General features: G+C 35.9%; 1 protein-coding gene across 1 annotated transcript in view; it reads left to right on the top strand.

Moving 5' to 3' along the window:
- LOC139129483 (transient receptor potential cation channel subfamily M member 2-like) overlaps positions 1–23,630 on the top strand; it is a 54,818-nt gene extending 31,188 nt beyond the window's left edge. Inside the window, exons 2-10 of the mRNA XM_070695120.1 lie at positions 10,080–10,260; positions 17,572–17,698; positions 18,345–18,529; positions 19,531–19,692; positions 20,404–20,614; positions 21,150–21,375; positions 21,762–21,870; positions 22,505–22,583; positions 22,803–23,630. Coding sequence (XP_070551221.1) covers positions 20,476–20,614; positions 21,150–21,375; positions 21,762–21,870; positions 22,505–22,583; positions 22,803–23,047 — 798 coding nt within the window. The 5' untranslated portion in view covers positions 10,080–10,260; positions 17,572–17,698; positions 18,345–18,529; positions 19,531–19,692; positions 20,404–20,475 and the 3' untranslated portion in view covers positions 23,048–23,630. The remainder of the gene's footprint in view (positions 1–10,079; positions 10,261–17,571; positions 17,699–18,344; positions 18,530–19,530; positions 19,693–20,403; positions 20,615–21,149; positions 21,376–21,761; positions 21,871–22,504; positions 22,584–22,802) is intronic.
- The last annotated feature ends 3,765 nt before the right edge of the window (positions 23,631–27,395 follow it).

Below are 27,395 nucleotides of genomic sequence, written 5' to 3'. Positions count from 1 at the left end.
TGACTGAAAAACGTGAAATGCATTGCCATTGGACCATGTCAAAATGTCAGAAAATAAAACTTCCAGGCGTAATTTAAACTATTGCGAGTTACTGAAGTATCGCTCAGAGAAGTGCTTAGCACTCACAGCAGATCGGAGTAGATCTGTCAACACTCTTTACTCTAAGGACAGTAAAAATTGCGCACCTGTATATTGCAAGTCATGAGTGAAAATACAGCGTGTCCTCACAATAACTGTAGGAACTATATGGTTTGGGAAATGCCAATTATCTCCTTTTGTACTGTTTAAAGCAACAGGAAACTACCTTCATGTTTAAGTTAACCGTCACTAGTAAAGTCAGCCAAAAATAGAGACGAACTTTATCTCGTACCGCTGTATAAGCCGTTGATGCTATATGTGTACACGGCTAACAGCGTGCGTTTGGGCGTACTTTCCTCGTCAGGAGAACGTCCGATGAGGGCGAGCTTCTCATGAATGTTCTCGTTCTTGACGGCCTAACGACACATCCTCGCTTGGCAGTACTACGAACAAATGTGATTCTAGTCACGTCGACAGCAATTGTCACGAAGGAGATCCTGTTTCTATAGTAGTAGACATTCTAATCATCGTTTATCATAAGAATTACCCAATATTACGATGATAACGTTTGAAGTATTTGTATAACAGTTTAAACTAATAATTTATAATAATAGTAATTATTAATTAACAGCGACTTTTAACTTGACCTAATCTTAAAACTGAAAAGGTCATTGGAAAGTTTAGGTCATCCTTTATATGTCCAGAGTGAGGAGAAAATGTATGTACATTCAAACAGTCGGAGAAATGTACTTTTCCGAAACGCAATAGAAATTCAAAATTAATCCGGAACCTGTTTAATGTACTCTTTCACAGTAGTCCGGCAGCCAGTGGGGTAAACCTTGCTTTGTGGTCTTAAGTTTTTCTTGGTGGATTTCGTTTGTCAAGACCACCACAAAAAGAAATATAATTACTGGCCCTCTGTCAGCATTGAGCAATTGAGAAAATTAGCATAATCAAAATGGCCGCCAGCTTATTGCTTTTTGTATGAGAAAGAAGACTCAAATGGCTTTATACATACTGTAACTTTATTTTTCTCGTTTAATCACCAAGCAGTTGCTGACGGCAAACAGGAACATAAATATTGGCATATATAATTTGAAAGCATGCTAATTTGCATAATTTCAAGATGGCGGCTAGCTGTAAACATGTCCGGCAGCCAGCTGCCAGTGGGGTAAACCTTGCTTTGTGGTCTTAAGTTTTTTTCTTGGTGGATTTCGTTTGCCAAGACCACCACAAAAAGAAGTATAACTACTGGCCCTCTGTCAGCATTAAGCAATTTGAGAAAATTAGCATAACCAAAATGGCTGCCAGCTTATTGCACTTTGTATGAGAAAGAAGACTCAAATGGCTTTATACATACTGTAACTTTGTTTTTTCTCGTTTAATCACCAAGCAGTTGCTAACGGCAAACTGGAACATTAATGCTGGCATATATTATTTGAATGACATGCTAATTTGCATAATTTCAAGATGGCAGCTAGCTGTAAACAATTCTTTGTTAAGCGTAACTCTACATTATTATCATTAACTGTACTTTGTGCAGTTATTTTAACACAGTAGCTTTTACGTCACTGTTTTAATAGTTGCACGTACATAAACTTCTTTTTCTGTTGCAAATTTAATGTTGATAATCAGACATGTAAGCAGCCGACTAGTTTAGCCTTCGTCCATTGTCGAGTACTAGTCTGTTTACTTGTAAAAAGATATAAACTGATGCCGACAGTGTTCTCGTAATTGTGTTTCACTCTGCCAAGAGCCTCTGTTATGTTTCTGAGTAAGTTAGTGATCTTTATGCCTTGGCTAAAACCAACCTGAGTTGTGATTTTCTAACCGAAACAATGATTAAGTAAGGTGGAAACTTTTTCCTAGCTCGACTATCAATGAATTTTATGTACATTTAAGAAAAAAAAACGTTGTGATTTACACTACTTTGAGGTTGATATGGATTTTGCTGACGTCACATTGAATCCATGATTAGTCACACTTTGTGTATCAGAAAAAGACTATGGGTTTGGAGTACAATGACTTATAGAAGATATTTCCAAAGTTACTTGGGTTCTCTAAAGGTAAAAAGGGGAAGGCGGCTCAACACACCATACTATTTTTGAGGATGTTCAGTTTTTTCGTATGTTACTCTTAATATGTGTATTTTGGGGGGGGGGTTAATTTATTTTTGGATGTACTATGACGATTCGTCGTTCGGTCTGTAGTGTCAAAATCATTTGTGATCCATTTTAACGTGCATTTCGAAACTCTTAAATGTGAGTTCTTCTTCAGTCTTTTAATGTTGTTATCCTTATTTTGTTCGTGTATGACCTCTAGAATTACATTTGTTCATTTAGTAACGAAACTATTATTGATATATTTGGATCTGAATCCATCAGTGTGAGATGAGATGTATATTTGTATTGTCTGTGTATGGCCTGTTTTCCTTTTGACGTTGTTGATCTCTCTTGTTCTTTATTTTTGTGTAATTGTTTTTTTTTTTTCTCTTTTCGTTGATCCTTTGCGTTGATTTGGCTATTACTACAAGTAATTCATCTTTTAAGTTTTGTTTCTCTTGTATGCTATTATTGGTTTTTCAGGGAGCAAAAACTGAAGACGTTCATCGCTTTCAATTCTTTCATTTATTTTTATTTATTGTTAGTGCTTTTATATCGTTTGTTCTAATTTGTGGACTGTATTTGGTTGCGTATGTATATTAGTTTTATTATTCTTGATTTTCCCTAGTTTGAGGTACGATTCGCACTTTGTGTGTCCAACTTCCTTTTTCTGATTGTGCGATTTCTGTGGTCTTATAACCTTGTTTTTTTGTTTTTGTTTTTTTTTTGTTGAAAATTCAACTTTCTTGTCAAAGTCTTGGTTATTATTATATGTTGTTACACGGACATATCTCAGCAATTTACCTTAATTAAACCAGTAAAAATACTTTTTTGGGTCGCACAAGTTTCTGGCTAGATATTGAAATGGTCCGTTATTTTGGTGTGAGTTTATGTGTCGAGAATTCTCCCTTTATTGTATCATTGACTTTGTAAATCATTAATGACACTTTGAGGAGAATACTCTATTGTAAATTTGAAAGTTCAGTGTAACTTATTGATGTTAGCCATAAATTCACATTAGCTCAGTTTCTGTTCCCATATAGATCACGAAAACATCATCTCTGAATCGTTTTCCAAAAGGAATGTCTGCTTCTGTGTAGTTTAATGACCTCAGTTTCAAGGTTGTAGAATGTTGTATCAGCCATTTCCGGCGAAAGTGGTGAACCAGGCTATATGCCACAAATCTGTTGGTAGACTTTCTGTTAAATTCAACCGTGTTATGTTGCAGAATTATTGTTGGTAATTCTTTAGTGGAACGCTTCGATCTTTTCTTTATATTTTACAGCTGTAATTGATAGTTGATACTGAATCAAGTGCGTTTGTGACAGCTTGCTTCAGTTTGTGGAGTATTTGTGTACATCGAGGTTACATCCAGAGTGACTACTAATGCATTATATTGTATTGTTATCTTGCTTAGTTTGTTGGTAAAGTCCGTTGCGTCTTTAATGTACATTGGCTGGTTATGTACAATCAGTTTTAAGAACTAGTCTATATTATGTATTCCGATATTTTGTGTGTTGGGCTAGAGCAGCCATAAATAATTTGGACCGTGACGACAAATGAATTTGCTGATGCTGTTGACTTTTTGAATTTGGATACTGCGTTGGTGTGCATATTATGTGTATTCAAGCGATCATGATATTTGAACGTATCTTTTGTCTATTTGTTTATTTTAGTACATGTCCGTGTAGTTTTCTGGTTGTGTTGTTGCTGTCATTTACATGCACTTTTGTATCGTAATCTCTTTTGGCTCAAAAGTCTGTGACTTTCTTCAAAGTAATCTGTTTAACTTGATATTGCTATTCCATTTCCCCTGTCTTTATCTAATGGTTTAATGCTAATGTTATGGTTCAATTTGATAGTGTTTTGATGGCATTTTTTCTGCCTATGTTATGTTAGATTTGGTTGTATTGAAATGCATTTCGGAATTTTCCAGTGATAAATTTTAAGCCTATAGTCAATGTTATTTCAGGAGTTAATAGTTCAACACAATTGGAACTAATCTGGGATAATTGGATGGTGACGTAATGTCGATTTAATCTTCAAATGTAATCTAATCTGCTTTTCTTTTATATTACACACTTGTTTTTATGAGTAATTTGCGATACTGCAACATTCAGCTATATGGCATCGAACACTTTTCAGAAATTCGCAAAATATGAAAATCCAATTATCCCAAATTAGTTCCAATCGTACTGTTCATATTCCGAGAGATATTTCAATACATTTAGAGTTCTTAGGGATTTGTATTTGGTATGCCTGTTTGCGTCTTATTTTTTGTTTGTTTCTTTAATTAATTCTTTTCTTTTGCTTCCATTATCAGAGAAGCTTTCCTCAATCTGTTAAATTTTCTCTGTGTGTATTTTGAATATGATGGCCTGGCCATCGTATTTCAATGATAGTTCTTTGGCTGAAAAATTTGGTGGCCCTGAAAAAAAGCCCTTTGGTTCTGTTTGGGGAAGTATTTTTTTGCACGTAACAACTTATATTTTGAGTTAATGTGTAAGTTGTTATTTGACTTCTTCTTCGAAACGTCCGAGGAGCTTCTTTGCTTGTTGCATTTGGTCTCTTTCTGTTAGAGATTGTATTCCTTGTAAGACTGTTGTGGTATTTTCGTTTGCCAGTTATTGGACCGGTTATATTTATGTTCGGGCATGTGTATTATGTTGAGAGAGCTGTATGAAACACGGAGCCTACTTTTACCTCGTTGTAGACTTTTTGTTTCGCCATAGTATCCCAACACTGTGTCCAAAATTATAGAAGACGAAAATATTAAACATATTACGAGTTACATAGGAAAACAAAGAATATCCGCAAAAATAGTATGGTGTGTGGAGCTGCCTTCCCCTTTGCCGCACCAATTAATTTAGCATTTATCGTAGCATTGTTTATAATCTACTTTAGTACAGTTCAAGCTTTCCTATAAAATATGGTTTATGTGTTAATTTATGTAAATTAGTATTTAAATTTATTCATCTATTATTACTCACCTTTTTTAATTTAAGCACTGATAGAAATGTGCTTTTACTAGCAGACTTTAACAATATAAAGCCTACTTCTACTGCTTCCAATGGTAATTTGTGATAATATTGTATTAATTTATGCAAATTAGTATTTAAATTTATACAGCTATAATTACTAACCTTTTTTTAATCGAAGCACTAATAGAATAATCGCAATCATATCAATCTATAATCCAATGACAGTAGGTCAGAATTTGTAAGACAATAGTTGTAAACATAGACACAAATGTGCTTTTACTAGAAGACTTTAACAACATAAAGCCTACATCTACTGCTTCCAATGGTAATTTGTGATAATTTTGTGTTAATTTATGCAAATTAGTATTTAAATTTATTCATCTGTGATTACTAACCTTTTTTTAGTTGAGGCAATAATAGAAATGTGCTTTTACTAGCAGACTTTCACAATATAAAGCCTACTTCTACTGCTTCCAATGGTAATTTGTGATAATTTGGCGGCCATTTTGTTTATGCTAATTATCTAAAATTGCTCAATACTGACAGAGATCCAGTAACTATTTTTCTCACTTTGGTTATCTTGACTAGCAAAATCCGGTTTAAAAAAACCTTAAGACCCTAACACAAGGTTCAGCACAAAAAGTGGATTTGGCTGCCGGACTACAGCAAGGTCTACCGGTATCGATCTTTTTACTGTGACAGTACCGCAGCCATGCAAGAAACTGTTGTCAACCGCAAACGCTTCACACACTGTAGGTTAACATATCATGGGGCGCATGCAATAATTCATCGTCAATAATCCCATCAGTACCAAAAACTGTGAGCAAATAACTGCATTTACACTTTGCAACGAAATATACACATGTGGCGATTTTTCACAATTGATTAATAGACGTTTATAGGGAATCGGTAAAGTTGTAATTATCTAATTTGAGTGGCAAGGGTTTACAGCAGCCTTGTTTACAGAGTAGATTAGACTGAAAGATCCATCGCTCGATGGCGCTCTCTACGCCCCCTCTTACGAAGGGAGAACGTAGAGAGCGCCCTCTAGCAAGACAGATCTTGCAGTCTCAGGGTCGATGCAGCTTCGCAGAATGATAGCGGTGTGAAGAACAGATCACTTTTCCCGACAAAAAATGCGTGACTGCTAAGCTCCTGAAGATCCTCCTTGCTATTTGATTTTTTTACAAATAAAGTACTTTGCTCTTTATGACCAATGTATTACCTTATGTTTAGCATAGGGTCTACAGAAACATCTGACAATCGTGATCATGAGTAGTCACTAAAATTTAAAAAGTTATGAACACTTGCAAGGAAAGCATAACACTTTGCTCCGTCGAAGTGTTCTAAGAATTATATTTCGAAATGAGATTAAAAAGCATCTTCCATTCCATAAACCAATTAGTCATGGTATTCAGTTTTTCTAGCAACATAATAATACAGATACATTGACATTAATGAGTTGCTTGTATTATAGAAGAATTCACGTGAATTAACATGAATCCACATGAATACAGGCTTGCTGAATACAAGCATGGGATTCTTGATTGTATTCATCTGTTGTATTTGTACTATTCTGCTAAAATACAGGCTAAATCAATGCTGTAATGGCAAGTAGTATAGGGTTTTCATGCAGTGAATCGTATAAATACGAGATAATATAGGTTCACTGATTGCAAGGGTGCACGTACAACAAGAAAATCCTCAGGCAAAATTGACAATTTTGACACCGATATGTATAATTAATACATGACAGACAAATTGACTGTTTAGACGCTGAGAGTTTTATTGGCCCCCGCGAGAGGCCGTTTTGTTTTAAACGTTTGAAATCGAACGCGCGAATATTTTAGGTCTGCCTGGCCGATGCCATTCCACGTTTGCTTTATGCTGGTAACGCATTGAACTCAGAATATATTGTCTGGTGTCGGTTAAACTGTACCACGATCTCCATCTGTGGCAAATCACTGCCGATCGAACATTTATTTTATAACTTACCATTTTCTTTGGTATACAAAATGGCAAAGGTTTTTACTGATTAAAACAACTCTAAAAATCTGATCGGCCACTATGCCTGAACTTTTTGTCTAAGGTATTGGAAGATGGTTAGTAAATTCTGTAATTTTTGTCCACAAATTAGCATGAGATAAAACTACCATACAACTTATAAATTTTGGAAATATATTTTTGATAACCAACGAAATGTTGAAGCTTCAATCAGTGTTTGGGGAAGCGTAAAGTAACAGTGGCCTTACATTTCTCTTTCTTATGCATGAAGAGACTATAACTGTCATGGTCAGCGCCAAGAAAATTCTTGTGGACCAGGTTACTCGATTTATTTATTATTTTTTTTATCAGTCTATCATCCAACAGCCCAATTACAGGATGAGGTATGCATAACCCACTAACCCCCAATGGAGCACTGAGGAGTAAAGTGCCTTGCTCAAGGGCACAACACCGTGCTAGAGTCTCGAACTCACCATCCTCCGACAGTGAGTCCGTTACTCTGGACCTACTGGGTCTTAAACCGGGTCTCGAACTCACCACCCTCTGATAGTGAGTCCGTTACCCTAACCACTTGGCCACGGTGCCTCCCAAATTCTTAACATCTTACGACAATTCGTACTACCTGGCAGTGAAAAATAAAAATGTAAATGTGAAATCCTGTGGGAAAATACAAATCCACGAGAACTTCAGTGAGATCTACAACAAACAACCAGAAGTGATATCCTGGATATGCAATCAAATTCCTTCAGCGAATACAAACATGTAGCCGAAAACGTTTGGCCGCCTTGTTAATGGGACTTTCGAAAATTAATTGTTAAAGGAAGTCAGCTAGATTTATTTATCATACAACGCACTCTGTATTGACTCTATGGTTGAACATGAAAACGATATTATGCCACGTCGTTGCTGGAAATGTGGCAGGCCACAGTCCTTCAACACTCAGGCTGCCGATTGTCACCAACACGTCATCTTCGAATAACCTGGTCCTTATTGGGCCGGGGGGGGGGGGGGGGGTAGTCTACATGATGAAATAAAGTGGTCACTTTTGTGTACTGCAATTATCAGAATGTTGTTATAGTGCGTCTGTATGGGCTAAGGCATGCCCCGAAAGATTCAAGTCCACTGTACGCAATTTCAACAAAATTGAATTCCTTTAGTCTAGAACTAAAATGAAATAAAGTGATCAAACGTTTACGTTAGGTTAAAGATAAAGCTAAAAAAACTGTGGATTGTATAGTACAATTCAAGCGTTCGTTTCTGGTATTTACCGTATATATGATGAGACTGCTCTTCACATTATTAATGGTTCAAGAGCAAACATATATCAAAGACATGGGGATTTTAGCTTTCCTGCCACCAATACCACCATTATGGACAGAACCGCTCCACCTTCAGGCCTAAGGTGAATATTTTTCCACAGGCGAAGCAAACTACGGTCCGAGTTACTGCAAACAGATCGCTACGCATTCGATATGTTAATCAGCTGACAAGAATTGTCAGCTTTCTGAGCAAAATGGTCTCTAATGTGTCTCTTGTCTTTCAATTTTCGGCAAGCTTTCGTTTCTTTCTGAGATACTGTAAAGCTTGTGATTCAGAGGTTTCCCACGTCATCGAATTCGAGTGTTTCTCGCGCAGCCGTACAATTTTGAGCCGAAAGCGAGAAGTTTTGCGGCTCCACGAAAGACACGAGTAAGAATTAAAAATAAAGTTTCACATTGAGCCTGCATTCACAAATACCGAGGGAGGCTGGAGGAATCACCATTGAATTCCTAATTTGCTTTTGACCCCCACCCCCATTGACCTCAAACAATCTAAAAGCCAACCACTCTAAATGACCATTGTTTGTATTATGTTCAGTCACGGTACGTTCTTTACATTTTTATCATTCTGTTTGTATTATGTTCAGTCACGGTACGTTCTTTACATTTTTATCATTCACAATTTTATGAATTTTAGTCTAGACTGTAATTCAATCAAGAATAGCTCTGAACACTAGTTTATACATGGACAGGAAATACAAGAACTGAGAATCAACAGTTGCAGCTTTTGCCTCTTGTTACCGGAGGTATTGTTTGTTTTCTTATGCAAATTCAGTATCATTGATAATAACGTTATTTATTTTGCTAAATACCAGTCATTAAATGCTTACATTGTCATTGAATTTGTTGTTTATTGGTATTAGAGGAATTGGATGACGTTACAATGTCATTCATTAATTTTTATTTAAATGCATTTCAAAAACAAGATATATTTTCTGATTTTTTCAAATCCTTCAAACCCCCCAACCAATTAATCGTGAACGTAGCCTTAACATATTTTGCCAGTGAATGTAGATGGGTTACTAAAGTCACAGACATCAAACCTATCTAAATTTGACCTTTTTTGGGACAATAACACACCCTCTGTGATAAGAATATTTGGAGAGTTTTTAAGTACTAATGCAGACTTTCAACAATCGCTAAACAGTAACATATGAGTTGTACAATTACATGTGTCCCTTCTATAGAAACAGTAAAATTTAACAGATGTAGTGAAATTCCATATACGACAGCAAAATTATAATGGAATTATTTTATAAACATGTCAGGCAGAATTGATCTGTAAGGCTCTACAATGTGAATTTATTCGCCGATTTTTTTTATCAATGACATCTTAAATTCGACATGGGCGATAATATTCCACTTCTAAACTACAGGATGTCATTTAGGCCGTGCAGTATTCCATAGCCCCATTTTGAGAAGAGTGAATCTGTATTGTAAAGTTTCAAAATGCAATATATGCTACAGTTGAAAAATGAGTTACTTTTCCTTTTTGACGCAAGCACAAGTGGTGAGAAATATATTCAGAAGGTAAAAAAAGCCTATGATATAATTAAAGCGACGTCATGTCACAATTGAAACACTTTTCGTTTCAGAATCACAGGAGTGAGATCGAAGTATAAACTAATTATCAAGCACACACGAGTGAAGCCTGAGCTATAACCGCGTTGAACAGTAAAAACAATCATGGGAAACAGTAGTAGGAGACCTGCTGAAGAAGAAATAAAACTTAATTCATCCTCACAGCACAAGGAGACTGAACAAGAATACCAACAGGTAAGCAGATATATATTGTAGAAACAACATTACCATTCATATCTGACGGTAGTTACTTTCCATTTTCATTCACGATGCCGAAATTTGTTGGATTTCGACCTCCACGAAAAGTTGTAGTTTTTTAACACTATTTTGCTTCATACTTATGGTGTACCATAGAATAACAGCGTGAGGGAGAGCAACATACATATGTGTTTCGCCTATCAAACCCGTATGCATACTAACGCCTGGTGTCGTTCATAATGAGGAGGAACCCTAATACTGTATTGGTCAAACAACGTTTTATTATGATACATTATAGCAACAACCTTGTTTAGAATTTGGTAATTTATTTACAAATGATTCTGTGCAAGGGAAATCCGATAACTTTGGTGAGTACAAATGATAGTTGGGAATTTTAACCACTCCATGCACCTCTAAAAACCGTTGGTTGGTGGGAAAAATCCCGTAGTCGACAACTTATCCTACCGTCTATCAAGCGAAACCTGCAAGATCCATAATTGAACACTAAAAGTAGTGGCAAGTGGTCACATCAAGGTATTTTACAGGAAGGCAATGCCAACTCTTTGAAATTGGAATTCTACTCCTCAAATATGCTACATCTAATGAGTAAATGCTTCGGGAATACTTCCGGTTTACGTTAGGCGGATTTAAAATTCCATTTTACCCTGGACAAAAATCGAATTCTCTTGTGGAGGACAGCCAACATCTTTATCATTCTAGTGGCAGCGCAATCGCCGTGTCAGAAGTTCTGATCCGTCGAACCGTAGGCGGAGAAGATTTCGATGTAACTTGTACGTCGTCGTTAGGGAATATACAGGGAAGGCAGTGTTTTTAAAAATGGCACCGCACATAAATAAATGATGCTTCAGAAGTGTTTGCAAGATGACAAGTGACCTTTCTAATTATCGTGCCGACAAAATCAGCGACTCCCCACCTGTATCAAAGTCCATATCTATTATACCTTAATTAACATTATTTCCCATTGTACCTTTAAACGTCCAGGGAACATTTTCTCAGCGTACGAATACTCGCTTTTTGCAAGGTTTCAATAAATGCATTGACAAAAGAAAACATTTCAGAATATTTTATTCTTCCAACTACTTTGCAGTACAATAAACTATTATATATAGAACAATAGCTGTAATGTCTATCTTGATTTACAATTTGTCTTGTACTCGTCTTGAGATCACTAGTCTATTATAGTTTATCAAGAAACTTACTTCAATCTGAAAAAGTCAATATTTTAGACGTTTGCAATGTAAAGTGAATCGGCATTATTTGTGCAATTACAAAACTAAATTTCTTGAACACATATTCACTTGTAACAAATCAATTCTTGTGAATTGCATTTGTATCGAAATGCACATATATTGATAGTTTTTGTATCAGGAAAGCATTACTCATTGTTTTCGCTCAGATATTACAGTGAATCGGGATTTTCAAATAAAGTGCCAAATCGAATTTCTTAATTACATAACTTCTCAACTACATATCTCAAAAACGCCGAAGCGGATTCAAGTCAGATTTGGTAGACAGGTACCACACATACTTCTATATCCCACTTCAAGCAAGATTATTTACACAAATGATCAAACATAGTATTACATAAATGTACCTTTGTCGTTTGTTTTGTATCAGAAAATTGTTGATGTTTTCCCCAATAAACTCCCATGTATTACGATCTGACGAGAGGTCGAATTTAAGCGCTATATCGGCCTCACCTATCCTCTTGATAGTTGAAAATGTCAACCTTCTCCAAAGGGCATACGTGAAATATTGTGACCCTTCATAAATTATTGCAAGACAAATAGCGACCCCCCCTGAAAAATGGCTCTCTCCTTATTTTCAAGTTGCCCTGTCCCTACAGCTATGTAGCTGAGCTATAGACCACCGAAACAGTGCCACTTTTTTACTCAAAACTTTAAGTTTTAGCTCACGAGTTCACACACGTGAGCTAATGTCATAGCGATGCCTGTCTGTCTGTCCGAGTGTGTGTGTTAGTGTGTCTGTCTGTCTGTCTGTCTGTTTACTCTATAACTCAAAAATGCAAGAACGGTTTAAAGTCAGATTTAATAACAGGTACCATATGCTAATTGCTAGAAATGATTAGATTATGGTTAGTGAGGCTTGCATATTAATGAACTAAAGACATATCATTTTTTAACATAATGTTTCCCTATGGCGACAGTAATGACAGAGTCGAAATAAATCAAGCAATGTTGCACAAAATTTCATGAAACTTTTCAAAGATGACAATCTCGGAACATTGTAATGATAATGACAGTGTCATGTCAAGTATCTGCTCATTTGCGTATTTAATGAACTTTTGTAGTTAGTGATAAAACTCTCCAATTTCTTCACCAAATTTGATGATTTTCTGCAACAAATATTGTTCTGATATATATCTAAATGTAATGAGAAGCATTGGGCGATGTCAAGTTAATAAATAGCTCATTTGCATATGTTTACAAAGTTTTGTAATTAGTCACAGAACTCCGAAATGACTGCACCAAATTTGATGACATCTGCTTCTGATACTGATCTGACAGAAATCCAACTGGGGTGTATAAATTTGGTAGTGTTAAGTAATTAAAAGTTCATTTGCATATTTAATGATCTTGTAGTTAGATACTTGTGAATAACTCTGAAATTACAGTACACAATTTGGTGAAACCTGCTACAGATATTGATCTAATAAATATCTAATTGTACTAAGAATCATTGGATAGTACTAAGTTTATGAATAGCTCATTTGCATATATTATGAAGTTTTGTAATTATTCAGGTAACTCCGAAATAAGAGCACCAAATTGTATGAAATCTGCTTCAGAAAATGATCTGACAGATATCTGACTGTGTTAAAGCATTTAGTAGTCAAGAGTAAAGTTAATTAAGGGATGATTTGCATATGTTATGAACTTTGTAATTAGTGATATCACTCTGAAATTACGACACTAAATTTGGAAAAACCTGTCATAGATATTGATCTGATAACTATCTAAATGTCCCATGAAGCATAGGGCAATGTCAAATTAATAAATGGTCCATCTGCATATTTGATGAACTTTGTAATTGGTGATATTACTCCAAAGTTACAGCATCGAATTCAATGAAAAATGCTACAAATGTTGATCTGATAGATATCTATTTGTTTCATGAGGCATTGATCAGCGTCAACTTTATAAACAGCTCATTTGCATATTAAATGTAATTCTGTAATTTGTGATTTAACTCCGAGAGTTCTGTGCGAAAATTGATGAAACCTGCTACATACAATAATATAACAGATATCTGATTGTTCTGCGAAGCGTCACATCCTGATATTAATGAACCTGTTGTACAACACGTGAGCACCTTCAGATCACACCTTGTCTTATCAAAAACATTGAAGTTAACTTTATGAGGATATTCCGGAATCATTTTGTCGTTGGCTAGGGCAGATTTCAGACAACTATTTTTAAAAGCAGTTTTCCTGTAATAAAGTACTACCAAGAATAGGCGTCACTGGACAGGTTTTACTACCCGTTTTACGTGAGTGTATAGTAGCCGCCGCTTGATACCATTTTATTGTTCAAATAAGGGGTTTCGCAGTGTAAAGGGTTGGATAAAGTTGTCGACTAGGGGATGTTTCACGTTTACTGAATTACAAAGCTTTAAGTGGTTCACGGAGTGATTACAATTCCCTACCCCTATGTCAACTCATCACCTGATATCAGTCCTGCGCAACGATACCAGCGAATCTGAGGGTAAATAGCTTTTCAATGCTCTTCGACATCAAACACGACACTGAGTGTTCAAATGGCTGCCATGGACACTATGGAATATCTTGACAATTATTTTGTCTACTGAGCTCCAGCAAAACAAACAGATGGCAACATACCCAGATGAAATATTTTGGCGAAGAACTCTGACATTGGCCTTGAGAAAAGAGATATGATTGACAAAGTCAGCTGCCGGCTTGTGCTGAACACTGATACTGTACATGTGCAAGTAAATCAATAACAGACATACCGAGCTTCAAACATAAACACAAAATAGTATTATATTTAGGTTCCGTTGATGTTAATTTGATAGTTGTTTTTTTCGAATAAAGTACGTAACACAAATCCTCGGCCTGCTCGACGTTCACAATCGTGTCGGTCTACACATCGAACACACATGCAAGTACCTGAATCCCCAGTCCAAATTGTCTCTCGCTGATTAAATAACATATCCTTATAAGCTACTACTGAAGTGCAAAATCAGGAACAAAAGTTATCAATAGGCTTAGGCACCACGCAATTTTGCGATATTGCTATCATTATTTCTGTAAGACGAGAACATGAAGTGTCCAACAATAACGGCAAAGCAATCAACAGAACCAAGTCAGCCGACGGTTTATGACTTGTGCTGAATTTGCAGTAAAATATCTCTGGTGCTAAGAAAAACCCCAACAACAACTGTCATCACCACTCTCAAAAAACAATGAATATAACTGGTAACACGTTAAATGCTGTACTATTTATTTAAAATTCATTTTCGATGTTACAATTGCGCAAATCATCGACCCCTTTACATACCGTTGATATTCATTCAATGACCGTTAGTGAGTATATGCAAGATTTCTGACACACTTAACTTATTTTTAACCCTATTCCCCCTACGTTTGGATGCATGTACTTGCAAATATAAGACATTTTAATTTATTGCATCGATATGCATCGTTTTAATAAATTATCAGATGTTAGGTCGTTTGACGATGTTTCTTTCAAGTTCGCATCGATCCAGTCAAAATTAGCGACCTCATGCAACATTGTTCACTAGTTAAGAACATATACAATTAACACCTGCATCTGATCGCAATTCAATGGTATCACTTTAGTCAATGTACCCGCCAATGTATAGACTTGGTATCACAGAAATGCATTATTCACGTTCAAAGACGTTTTGTTAGTCTCAGATAGTGCATCACCGGGCGATAAGTTCAGCGCGATCTACATTCACACAAAGTACAACGTTTACTTTCGCACAATGCTGGAGATGTCTAGTGATCCACTGTGATCTGTACCATCGGAGATTCCTTAGTGAAGTCTACAGTGTCTTCCCATGGCATGTTCAGGCACATTCATAGAATTTTTTTAGCTCCGCTGTCAGCAACGCGGAGCTTATCAAATAGGTTGATTTTCCTTCATCGTCCGTCGTCGTCGTCGTCCGTTGTCCGTCAACAATTGCCTTCTCCTTTGAAACCGAAAGTCCAATTGCTTTGAAATTTTATATGCAGTTCTCTTGGGTGACTTCACTTAAGTTTGAACAAATCGGGGTGAAATTTGCATATTTGTATTTTTGGGGCATTTTTCGGTGTTTTGGGAAAAAAAATCTTCTTCTCTGAAACCACTTGTCCAATTGCTTTGAAATTTGACATGCAATTTAATTAGGGTGAGTTCAGTCAGATTCAATCAAATCGTGGTGAAATTTGCATATTTGTATTTTAAGGCAATTTTTGGTTATTTTTGGTAAAAAAATCTTTAAAAATCTTCTTCTTCAAAACTACCTGTCAGATAGCTTTGATATTTGGTACATATGTCCCTAGGGATGATCTTTTTTAAATTCGTTCAAATTGTGCAGAAATATGCAAATTGAATTTTTAAGGCAATTTTTGCCATTCTTGATTCCGATAGCTTTGAAATTTGGTAAACAGGTTTCTATAGATGAACTAAGTAATATATATTGAATTTCTGATGAAATTTATTATTTTGTATTTTTGGACAATTTTGCCATTTTGGTCAAAAATGTGTTATTTCCAAAACTAGTCATCTGATAGCTTTGAAATTGGATATGAAATCTGCAATTTTGTGGGCAATTTTTGCCATTTTGATCAAAAAATGTGTTTGTCAAAAAGTACTTGTCTGATAGCTTTGGTAAACAGGTTTGTATAGATGAACTAAGTAATATATATTGAATTTCTGATGAAATCTCTTTTTTTTTTTCGGGCAATTTTTGCCATTTTGGTCAAAAATGTGTATTTCCAAAACTAGTCATCTGATAGCTTTGAAATTTGGTATACAGGTTTCTACAGATGAGCTAAGTAATATATATTGAATTTCTGATGAAATCTGTAATTTTGTAATTTTGGGGCAACGTTTGCCATTTTTGGTTAAAAAATGTGTATTTTCAAAACTACTCATCTGATAGCTTTGAAATTTGGTATACAGGTTTCTATATGTGAACTAAATGATGTTTTTTAAAATAATGATGAATCTGCAATTTTGAATTTTTTGGGCAATTTTTCCGTTCTTTGTCAAAAATGTGTTCCTAAAATGTACTGGTCTAACAGCTTTGAAATTTGGTATACAGATACAGATAAATTTTATCTTTTGAAATTATGATGAAATCTGCAATTTTTATTTTTGGGGCAATTGTTGCCATTTTTGGTCAGAAAATTTTATCCTCCAAAAACTACTCATCAGATAGCTTTGGTTGACATGTTCTTAGGGATGATCCGATGTGATATATTCAAAGTATGATGAAATCTTCAATTGTGTACTTTGCAGCCTATTTTAGCCACTTTTTTCTGCCCACTGCATTGATCTATCAAATATTTCCACCTTCTTCATCAACATGTGTCAAAATAGTTATTCTCTACATAAACACAGCGGAGCTATACCGGCCGCTAGGTCGCTTGTTTTAAATTCTGACAACCAAAATTTAAGCACATCATTTCTTCTTAATTGCATGTTATATAAATTGGAAATTGGAAAATTACAATTGATTGAAAGAGGCTAGAGCAACCTGTATAACTTAGTACTTACTTTCTAGTATGGCCATAAGTAGGGCCAAGGGTGCATGATTTGTAAAGCTATTTAACTTAATAGTAATTTTAAAAATAGGAGCGGTATGTCACAATACATTTTCACTTTCACTTTCTATAGTTTAGCAATTATTTACAAAGGTGCTTGAAATCATTGGTAAGAAACCATGTTTCGGACAAACAAGAAAAAGGGCAAGTTGGCGGGTCAAATATTACAGTGTAAAGTATTTTTAATTTTTCATCATGGTGGCAAAACGTTTCAAAATTTCAAATCCTGTCGTATTCTTATTATAAATACACTTTAAAATATGCTGAAATCATCTTGACGTTTGAACTAAAATTCGCTAAAACATGATCTTGTTACGGTCATTACCAAAGTATTAATAATCCGGATTAAAGTGGAACACCCATACCCGCAACCTAGTGCTACTGCTAGTATCGTCATCGTTTACGACTTTCTAAGACTTACACCAAAGTTTTAATATTTATACCCGTCTTTATTTTTTTGTTTTTCGATTTAGAGAATCTTAAAATTTATCAGAGAAAATGTTATTCAGCAAAGAACAGCCAACGGTAAAGAAGGACGCGAATTCGTTCGGAGAGATCGAATTTGAAGGGTTTGACAAGTTTAAAAACAAGAGAGCACCGGTAAGTTGTTCTTGTTGTGTAAGTGGCGTTAACGACAAGTGTCTACTCTACGTATTAGACGCCACATTTTCCTTTAGATTGTGACGTCATGATGAAAGGTAGATTATTATCATTTTCGTCTAAATTTTTATACAAATGTTTAATATTTAACATGCCATATTCAGTTAGCCTACCGTTTTGTTGGTGAGGACTTGAAAAAATAATTAATTTCGTCAATGGAATCATTTTTGATGGAAATTGTCTGTTTTCTTTTCTGACGCTTTTACGTGAGCGGGAAATTTGATTTTTCCTCCAAAGATATCATGTAAGTGAATCTTAAATAAGAACAAAATCCAATAATTGAATGTATATTGCTCTTGTTATCTCCTTTAGCGCCTTCTTTTAAGTCATCGATGTACACAATATTTACATTTACCACGATATCGATGTATGGTAATGGATTGTCGTTGGATACCAACGACGTGAAAAAGTAGTGAAAAGCTGATTTACAATTTATTGTTCATTTATATTTTCAATCGCACGTGACATCATGATTTAATCAATTAACTATGTAAATAGAAAATTGAATCAACTCGTGATTTCTACCAGTCATTTCTTAGAGAGGTAATCATACAAGACTGATTATAAGTATTGTTTTGTATTACAGTACGTTCGCGTGGCTGATGACACAAACATTGATATCCTCTGGAAGCTTATGATAAAGGAGTGGGAAATTCCCGAACCAAAAATGATTATTTCTCTCACTGGTGGTGCACAACACTTCGTTGGTTGGAATGAAGACAGATTAAAAATATTGTTCAACCAAGGTGGTGAAAGCGGCTATTAATACTGGTTAGCTGCTTTTGTTATTTGTTTAAGGGTGTTACTTCTTACCGGCGATAAAATGGTCAGTGGTGAATTCGTATCCCTTTCAATCTGATTAAAATCAGCTGTAGTGATGTGCTCGGTATTTTCGCCCTTACCGTTGTGGTCGTTTACTTCCGCGTAGCCTCGCCTCACTACATCTGAACCTGTGTCATAGCAAATCTCGTTGAACTCACGCACTTCAAAGTAAACTACTCAACCAATCACAACGCGGCTTGCTTATCGCTTTAGGCTACGCATTCTGTTATGGGCAATCTCATATGCGCATATCACGCAGAGGTAGTACATAGGCAAAATGGCGTTTCAGCAGTCGGCGTCCACATCGTCCTCAGCCGAGCAGGCACGCGCAACTGATTTGGATTTTCGGGTAAGTAGAGCTAAATTATGTTGCGAGACGGTAATTCACAACCACAGGTTCTCGTTACATCTATTGCATAGATGTTCGAGGCGATCGCAGGTCGCCTTTGGCCGCCTTGAACGGCTGTCCGACTAACGTAACAGACGCTCTGATTGGATAGCTGTGAGTGCGTGAGTTCAACGAGATTTGCTATGACACAGGTTCAGATGTAGTGAGGCGAGGCTACGCGGAAGTAAACGACCACAACGGTAAGGGCGAAAATACCGAGCGCATCACTACAGCTGGATTTTAATCAGATTGGTATCCCTTTATGCGATAGTCAAATACGACGTGTCTGGACTACTAAACGTTGACTGTTTCGGCTAACTCAGACTCAGAAGAATAGCTACTGGAATTCTTATGGCGTTAAATTATTCCTAAAATAGCACATTTATTTTTTTAATTGCAATAAGAGTATATATCCTGTGTGAAAGTTTGATGTCAGTTAAGTCACGCAGGGTAATTTGTACTGTCAGACACCCGTATGAATCCCGCAGCACGAAGTGTTAAAGAGGCTAGAATAAAATTTCTTTTCTTTCCTAATCATGGTTATTGTTATTTTGTTCATTAGATGCATGGATCATAACTGGCGGATCTGCGGCCGGTTGATGCAAAAGCTCGGCAAAGCGATAACTGAAGAGAGACAATTGGAAGAAGAAAAGGGAAGAAAGTAGTTGCTTTGGGCATCGCTGACTGGAATAACATAAAGAATAATTACCTTTTGACTAACTCAGTACGTAAAATCTCTAAATTTTAAGTTTAGTTCAAACGTAACATAGGGAGTAAAAATTACTAAAAGTGACATCAATTTAAACTTTTAATATTTACTTTTTGTCTGTTTGTAAATCATTGGTTCCGTTTCTATATAATTCACGGAAGTGTATCCTTTAACTGTCTAGTTCCGTATGAGTGCAATGCTCGATTTTACTTTTCCATTATCATTTGTTCCGGACTCTAATTCATTTTTTACAACAATGCATAGTGTATGTTAGGCTAATGGAAACAATGGTACTCTGGAATTCAACATACCTCACGGAAAAGCAGAAATTACTCTGGATCTCATGTTTTTGAAAAAGATGACGAAAATATTATTAAAACGGTAAAAGTGTCACGTCAGGTATCTTGAAAGAATTGAATAGTACAAGCGATGATGTCTGAGTTTTACAACGTATATGTTGAAAACTTCGGTCTTTCGGAGCAAAACAACTTCATGTAATTTCTATTTGATTTAAGATATAAGTAAGTAATGTTTATTGTATACAGTTGCCATCATGGCCAGGCTGGTATTGATGAAGCAGGATGTTTATCGTAAAGACAAAAAGCTATATCTTCTCTATGCAAAAACGTTGTAATTCAATGCTCTGATAACAAGTATTTTAGAAGGAGCAAGTACCTCTGAGTATTATAAATCGAATGTAACCATATTTCTCACGATGATAAACAGTCAAACGAAGGCCTTTGGGCTACCAAGTACCATGAACATGACATAGGGCCAAAGAGAGATGGTGATGGATTTATGCCAGCACTGGACTGTAACCACACACACTTCATCTTAGTTGACGGTGCTAGAGGGTCTTATTCACCAGATATTACTTTGCGGGCTGAGTTCGAACGATATATACAAAGACATAGCGGTAGGAAACTTGGAAATGTTGGTAAGAGGCTTGAAATACTAACATTATCCGGAAACTAGTGAGAACGGCTTCTGATTCTTCTGACAGCGATTATGATGACAATGTTTTCAGTTTATTTGAGATAAAGTTAATATACTCACTATTTTAAGAAACTTAACAGGGCTTTTTAATTGTGTCCAAACGAGCTCTGCAACGCCCGAATTTATTATGAAACCAGATCGTACAGTTGTTCGATCATTGGGTTATATACAAAAAAAATCTCAATGCATCTCCTTAGGTCATTTCTTTATGAATAATTATAAAGTGTACCATTATTTAAACTTCATCTACAGTAACTGTTACAAATATATGCAAATGAGAGGTTTTGACTTTTCTTAAACTATTTAATTCTTAGACACATACCGTGAATAGTTTTGATTATCATTAGTCTGCCGGTGTCCTCTCAAATGTCAGTGCCATTGAATAATGGCCGTAGTTTTAAGTATTTATTCTCAATTTATAAATACATTGCGGTTTGTAGCCCGTGCAGTCAGTCTTAAACAAACTTGTGTTGCAGATGCAGAAAGCCCCGGGGAGGAGAGAACTGTCAGACCTGTTGTATTGGTGGTTGTGGAAGGTGGCTATGGAACAATAGAAATCGTACACCAAGCCCTTGGGCAAAACAATGGAGACGGAGAAAGTCACGCAGTTGATGGCATACCTGTAGTTATAGTTGGTGGAAGTGGTAGAGCTGCTGACATTATTGCCAAGGCTTTACGTCTAAAGGACAAAAGTGAAACAAAGTAAGACTTTCATACAGTAAGCGACTAACATCTATACAATATGGTTGCTTATAAGTGAGATCGTGTCAGATTTCCGATTTTAGAACGGTGTCAGGCCACGTCACAATGATGTTGTAATTGACTAACCTTGTAATAATTCTGAGTTCTTATGTTCCAATTTAAAATGAAAAGAAACATTTTTGCTTATGAAGAAATATACAGTCGACATATTTGTAAATACAACTTTTAAATTTATAACATACGTTTTAGAAAAAAACTCATGGTATATTATGTGCAGTAATTACTGGCGAATTATTCAACCATAAACTAAATGCCAATAAAAAACGCGTCGATGATCAACATTTTTCGATGCAGAAACAAAATCTTTCGCTTTTCCTGTTTATCAGCGACTTTTTGAAAAAAGACATCAGAGATATACTCGGAGGGAACGAGAGCCAAGTGGATGATTGTGTCAAACTGTTGGAGGAAATCAGATGTCATCGGAATAAAAAACTGGTATGTTGTTCACGCAAAACACCAAATTAAACATTCATTTTGCTTTTCTCTGTTTCCAAGGCATCTATTAACGCAAGAGATGTCGAAACCCATTTGATATGTCAATGTTACTGTTTTTAAAAGCTATGATTATTTAGCCGCAACGATTTTTAGTTGCTCGATCCTGAAAGCGCCATCTCCTCATACAAATAATTGGAAAAAACAGTGCACGACTTCGGGAATTTCACGTAACGGCGACAAATTAATGTTTTAGTAACCATCCGGTTTCTTTGTTGTCTGTCCCGACTAGCTTTCTCAGAGTCCCCAGCCCTATCGTTGATTATGTGCCATTAAAATACCTCGCAGCGTGACAAAGACTGTGGGCATATGAACAATGAGGACATGAAACAGACAACTTAAAAAAACCCACAAAACAATGAGGACATGAAACAGACGACTAAAAAATCACAATTGCATATATGGACTTGTTTTTGAGCGATCCACTACGATTCCTTAAAATTAATAAAAGAAATCAGCCCATTCCAAAATGTTCTTTTTACTCTGACATATCGTTTCAATACCAGTTCTAGCGATGTTGTAGGTGGTGGTGGTTTAATTGAAATACAATGTGCAATTCTTGAACATTTCCTTTAAGGTAACCGTATTTGAAATGGACGATGCCAATTTGGACAATATTGACGAAGCCATCCTTAGGGCCGTGCTAACGATGCCTGGTAAGTTAATTAGTTTTGTATTGACCAAAAACACTAAAGGAATCAATAACAAGTGAAATTGGGGAATGCAAATTAAGTGATTGTGTATCGAAACGCCTTTGTGACCACAGTTACGAAAAATTTGAAATTTTGTCAACTACAATCACTCACAAACATATACATTCATATATAAAGATATTGCTCCAAAAATTAATTATTTGTTACTTTGTCTACCTAAAGCTCTGTCTGGTAAAGTTCAATTGGATTTGGCAGTTGAACTGAATAAGTCTGATATCGCCAGGGATGAGATTTTAAAGCCTGACAAGCTTTCTTATTGGAAGGTACGGGTAATATATGATTACTTTCCTTTTCGTGGCGCTCTCAACGCCGACACGTACAAGTGTTGTTATCCTCTTCAGGGAGAATGGCCGATTATCAAGTATGTACTTTCTGGGCGTATTGCATCATCTGTTTATTGTGTATAGATCTAAATTTGACTTGACTTACTTTTAAATGGTCATGTAGGAGATCAGATGCAGCAATTTTCACATCGGCAGTTTATAAGATACGATGGAAAGGGGAAGAAGGAGTGTACATGTTTATCAATCTACCATATTGTAGTACAGTTTTGTCTGTTTCAGCTCCGTCAATGTTAACATTGGTAGAACAAATTATGAGTAAAACACTGACGAAGACACACTTCAGTGCAGAGTTGATTTTGTTAGACATAGCATTGACCATTGTCAAGCCTTGATATTTCGGCAGATGTGCAAATATTTGAAAAGGTGAACATGTATTGAAGTAGGTCTTCCTCTGTCGATGTCAAAGATAGATGTAATACCCCTCTTGTTTTGCAGCGTTTTTGAAATACATTAACATTGTTAACTGATATAAACTATATATATGAACATTATGTTAATTTTCCAGGGAAAACTCGAGTTCCTGCAAAGAACCATGTTTTGGACGTTAAGAGACAACAAGGCAGATTTTGTGGAGTTGCTCCTTAATTATCTCGTTGACATGAACACATTTGTGGAAAAGAAGTGGTTGGAAGAGTTATACTATGCGGTATCTATCTCTAGTCAAATGATTTTGAGACGAGGTGTCTCGTTATTGGGAATTGATAACATAGGTTTTTAAAGATTTCAAATCATGCCAGTCTCGTCCCTAAAACAACAACAAAGCAAACAAAATATATCAATTTTCCCTATAATTGTCATCCAAAGTTTTTGAGAAATTTTGTTCTCACAAGGACTCAAGGAGACAAGATAGATATTGTGAATAAGATAATGATACTAACATTACTTCTTTCTTAACTTGATATTGTCTTTAAAACAATAAGTGCCTTCAATGGAAAGCAGAACACTGTTGGAAAGAACATGTAAAATAGTGTATGTTGAAATAAAAGAAACACTACAATAAGCCTCAATAAAAATAACACACACCATTAGACTTTCCTTAACAGTAATAATCGTGCCAACATTTTCTACAATGCAGGTTATATATGGGGAAATTAACGATGCCGACAGAATAATTAGCACCCGCCACATCCTACAAGAGAAGTTCGAAGACGATAAAGGGGTAGGTATTGGGCACCATGTTTAGCATACCTTTGACATGTTATCATGTACTTCGGTATCACTTATTCTTTCAGCATCCTGCAAAGGATAGTGTTGGAAAGTCGGGTGTGTTGTTGCACTCACGAAAGCTGAAAAAGATGGATAAAATGTTCCTTGCCTAGTTGATACAGCCAGTCCGATTTAGTATTAATCTATATTTATCTACTCATGATTCGGGGTACGGCTATAAGAATCAAGCGATTAAGTTAGAATGTTCTTAAAAGGTTTCAAAACTTGCCAGTTTTGTCTGGAAAACATGTGGATGATTGTTTTCATTTGTTTATATAATAGCTATTTTATCTTTAATTCGATTATGTCATGAAATACAATTTTGCATGAACTTGGAATTGTTTACTATCAGAAATTGCCTTCCATAAAAAACAGATCACTACAAACACTATTATTTAAAGATAAGGGGTTTTTTTAATACAATGACTGAACAAAACCTACCAAGACAAAGCATAAAACCTTTACAAAAATAGGAAATGCCCCAATGCTTTAATTAGCATCTATAACAATGTCACTTATTTCATGATCAGACTTTAGCAAATCTGACGACAAAAAGGTAGGTATTGGTCATGCACAACATAACTTTGTCATGTTACTTTGTACTTTGGTGTCACCTACCCTTATAGCATCCTTACAAAGGATATTGTTTTGATAAGTCAGGTCGTTGTTGCGCTCGCGAAACTTACAAAAATGAATATGATGGTATTTACCAAGCTACTACATCCTCTCCGATTCGGTATTTATACCTATTTATCATATAATAATTCAAGGTACCGCATCTTAAGATCAAGTGATTAACTGATTTTCTTACATGATTTCAAAACTTGCACTTTTTTTTGGCATGCATGCAATATTTTTTCACAAGTGTACTCTTATAAAGTCATCCTGCTTTTTGAGATACTTGTTTTTCTTGAGAACTTTGAACATGTTGAATGTACAAAATCAAACATGATTTTTCTCAAGGGGATGGTGACATAAAATGAAATTCTGCATGAACGTGGAATGTCACTGTTAAGAATTGTTTTCTATCGAAAACAGAGCACAGCTAACGCGAATATGTATAAGGAGTTAAATTGTGAATTACTAAGACTAGACGCTATTTCTCTGAAAAACACTAACTTCTAAAAAAGTGAGAAACACGATGCGATGTTTACAAAAATGATAATAACCATGTCACAATTTACATAATAATATAGGTTGCATATGGATACTTTGGCTGTGCCGACAAATCAGAATTAGCACTTGGAGCACATTGACACATTGATGGGCGTTTGCTATAACCTTGTCACGTTAAATTACACCCTTTTAATTTACTTTCAGAGGGTCGAGTTTAAAGACGTTAATTATTTGTTCCTGAAGTTAACAAACGACGAATATGGTGAGATCGACAAATATGGTGAACTCGACAAAGAGAAATTCGATCCTTACAAACAGTTATTCCTGTGGGCAATTTTGCTAAATAGACGGGCCCTGGCCATTTTGTTCTGGAAAAAACTGGCAACTGGCAACATAGGTTGGTGGTACCATTTTTTCTGTACTACATGGGAATCTATTTAGTGACACTTGCCTCGAAACAGAAAGTTCAAAAAGACAACAAAATTACTCAACAGGCTTGACAACGGTTTGACATATCAGTCAAAACATCAAAAAATATGCTTCTAAAAATATTGAGTCCGAAAGCTTTGTCCTCGAGATTCATTTTTCGGCAACATGTCAAACACGCCATTTAAGTCGACAAAACGTACTTGTCTTCAATTTCGCTTGCATCGGGGTATCTTTTGGCACCCGGGTGTCAATAACCAAGCGCTGCTCTATGACTTTTGACGTCTCCCGACCCATACTCATATTATTTCAGAATCGAGCAAAGTTACATCGACCATTTCTTGTTTTTAATAAGTTGATGCCATTTTTTCTTGTTTAGAGTTATAATATTGTAGAAATAGATCCCACTGTTGACACATAGTGGTCAATAAACTTTTTATTTAGTTCGTAAAGTTGGCTATTGATACCCCGTTGTCAGGCACCCTACAATGGCACAGACAGAGTGCAATATGATGACCATAGTGTATATATAGAAATAATTCTGGTGATTTACAAATTGAATACACGTTTTAAGAATAACGAATTTGGAGGACAATTAGCGAACATACGGGAGGGTTGTCAGCCTAAATACCAAGGCCAGTTGGGTATTGACATCCTTTTTTATTAAGTAGTAAGGTGGCCTACAGTGGCATGGTATGACTACAATATTATAACTACAGTGGACATATTTAAATAATTATGTGGATTTCTGAATGGAATACATGTTGTTTAGAATAACTAAACTAAGTTTGGACGAGTTTGGAGGCCGGGGATCATTTAGCGGAAAAATGGACGGAGAGTCATTAGTCAGATACGAGGCCAGCTGCAGTTGGCTATTGACTCCATTTGTAGTGGGCCTGCAGTAGCACTGGGGGACTACAATATGATTACCACTGAGGATATACAGAAAGAATTTTGTTTTTTTTTATTTCTGAATAGAATACATGTTGCTAAGAACTGCAAAGCTAAGTTTGGGCGAACACTAAAGTCAACTGGCAAAATAACGGCAGGGGTATCAATAGCCTAAGTACAATGCATTGACATCCATTGATTACTAAGGCGTATTGCAGTGGAATCGTACGATGGCAATATGGCAACAGTGGACACATTGAAAGAAAAAATTTTGTTTCTAAAATAATACATGTTGTTAAGAATAACGAAGCTAAGTTTGGACGAATTTAGAGGCTCAAAATAAGGAGGGGTGTCAATAGCCAAATACAAGGCTAATCGTCCATCGACAGCCCGGTGTCAATAGCCTTGAGAAGCCCTACATGGATATTGACACAAGGGTATCAAAAGTCTTCTGCCTTTGTGTATACCGACTCGTTCGAAGAAACTAGTTTTGACGGAAACGTAATCCACGACAGAAGCAACACAACACATCTAAAACAAACTCAGCAAATTTCCCTAAATGCATAATAGTCGTCAGGAATCAGTAATCATCCACGTAAGCTAGAACGACGTGATTCACTGACGAGGAAGACCTTGAAGATATAGTATAGTGATACACTTTCTTGGGTCGCAGCGATTTGGTGAAAACACTCCTTACGCAATAGGAAATATAGTGTTTTGTCAAGTAAACACGTTTTTGATTGTCTCTCTGCACACGTATTTAACCAATATT

This window comes from Ptychodera flava, chromosome 3, assembly GCF_041260155.1.
Source record: "Ptychodera flava strain L36383 chromosome 3, AS_Pfla_20210202, whole genome shotgun sequence".
Classification (NCBI taxonomy): Eukaryota; Metazoa; Hemichordata; class Enteropneusta; family Ptychoderidae; genus Ptychodera; species Ptychodera flava.
The sequence above is the reverse complement of the archived record's forward strand: the minus strand, read 5'-3'. Positions and strand labels throughout refer to the sequence as shown.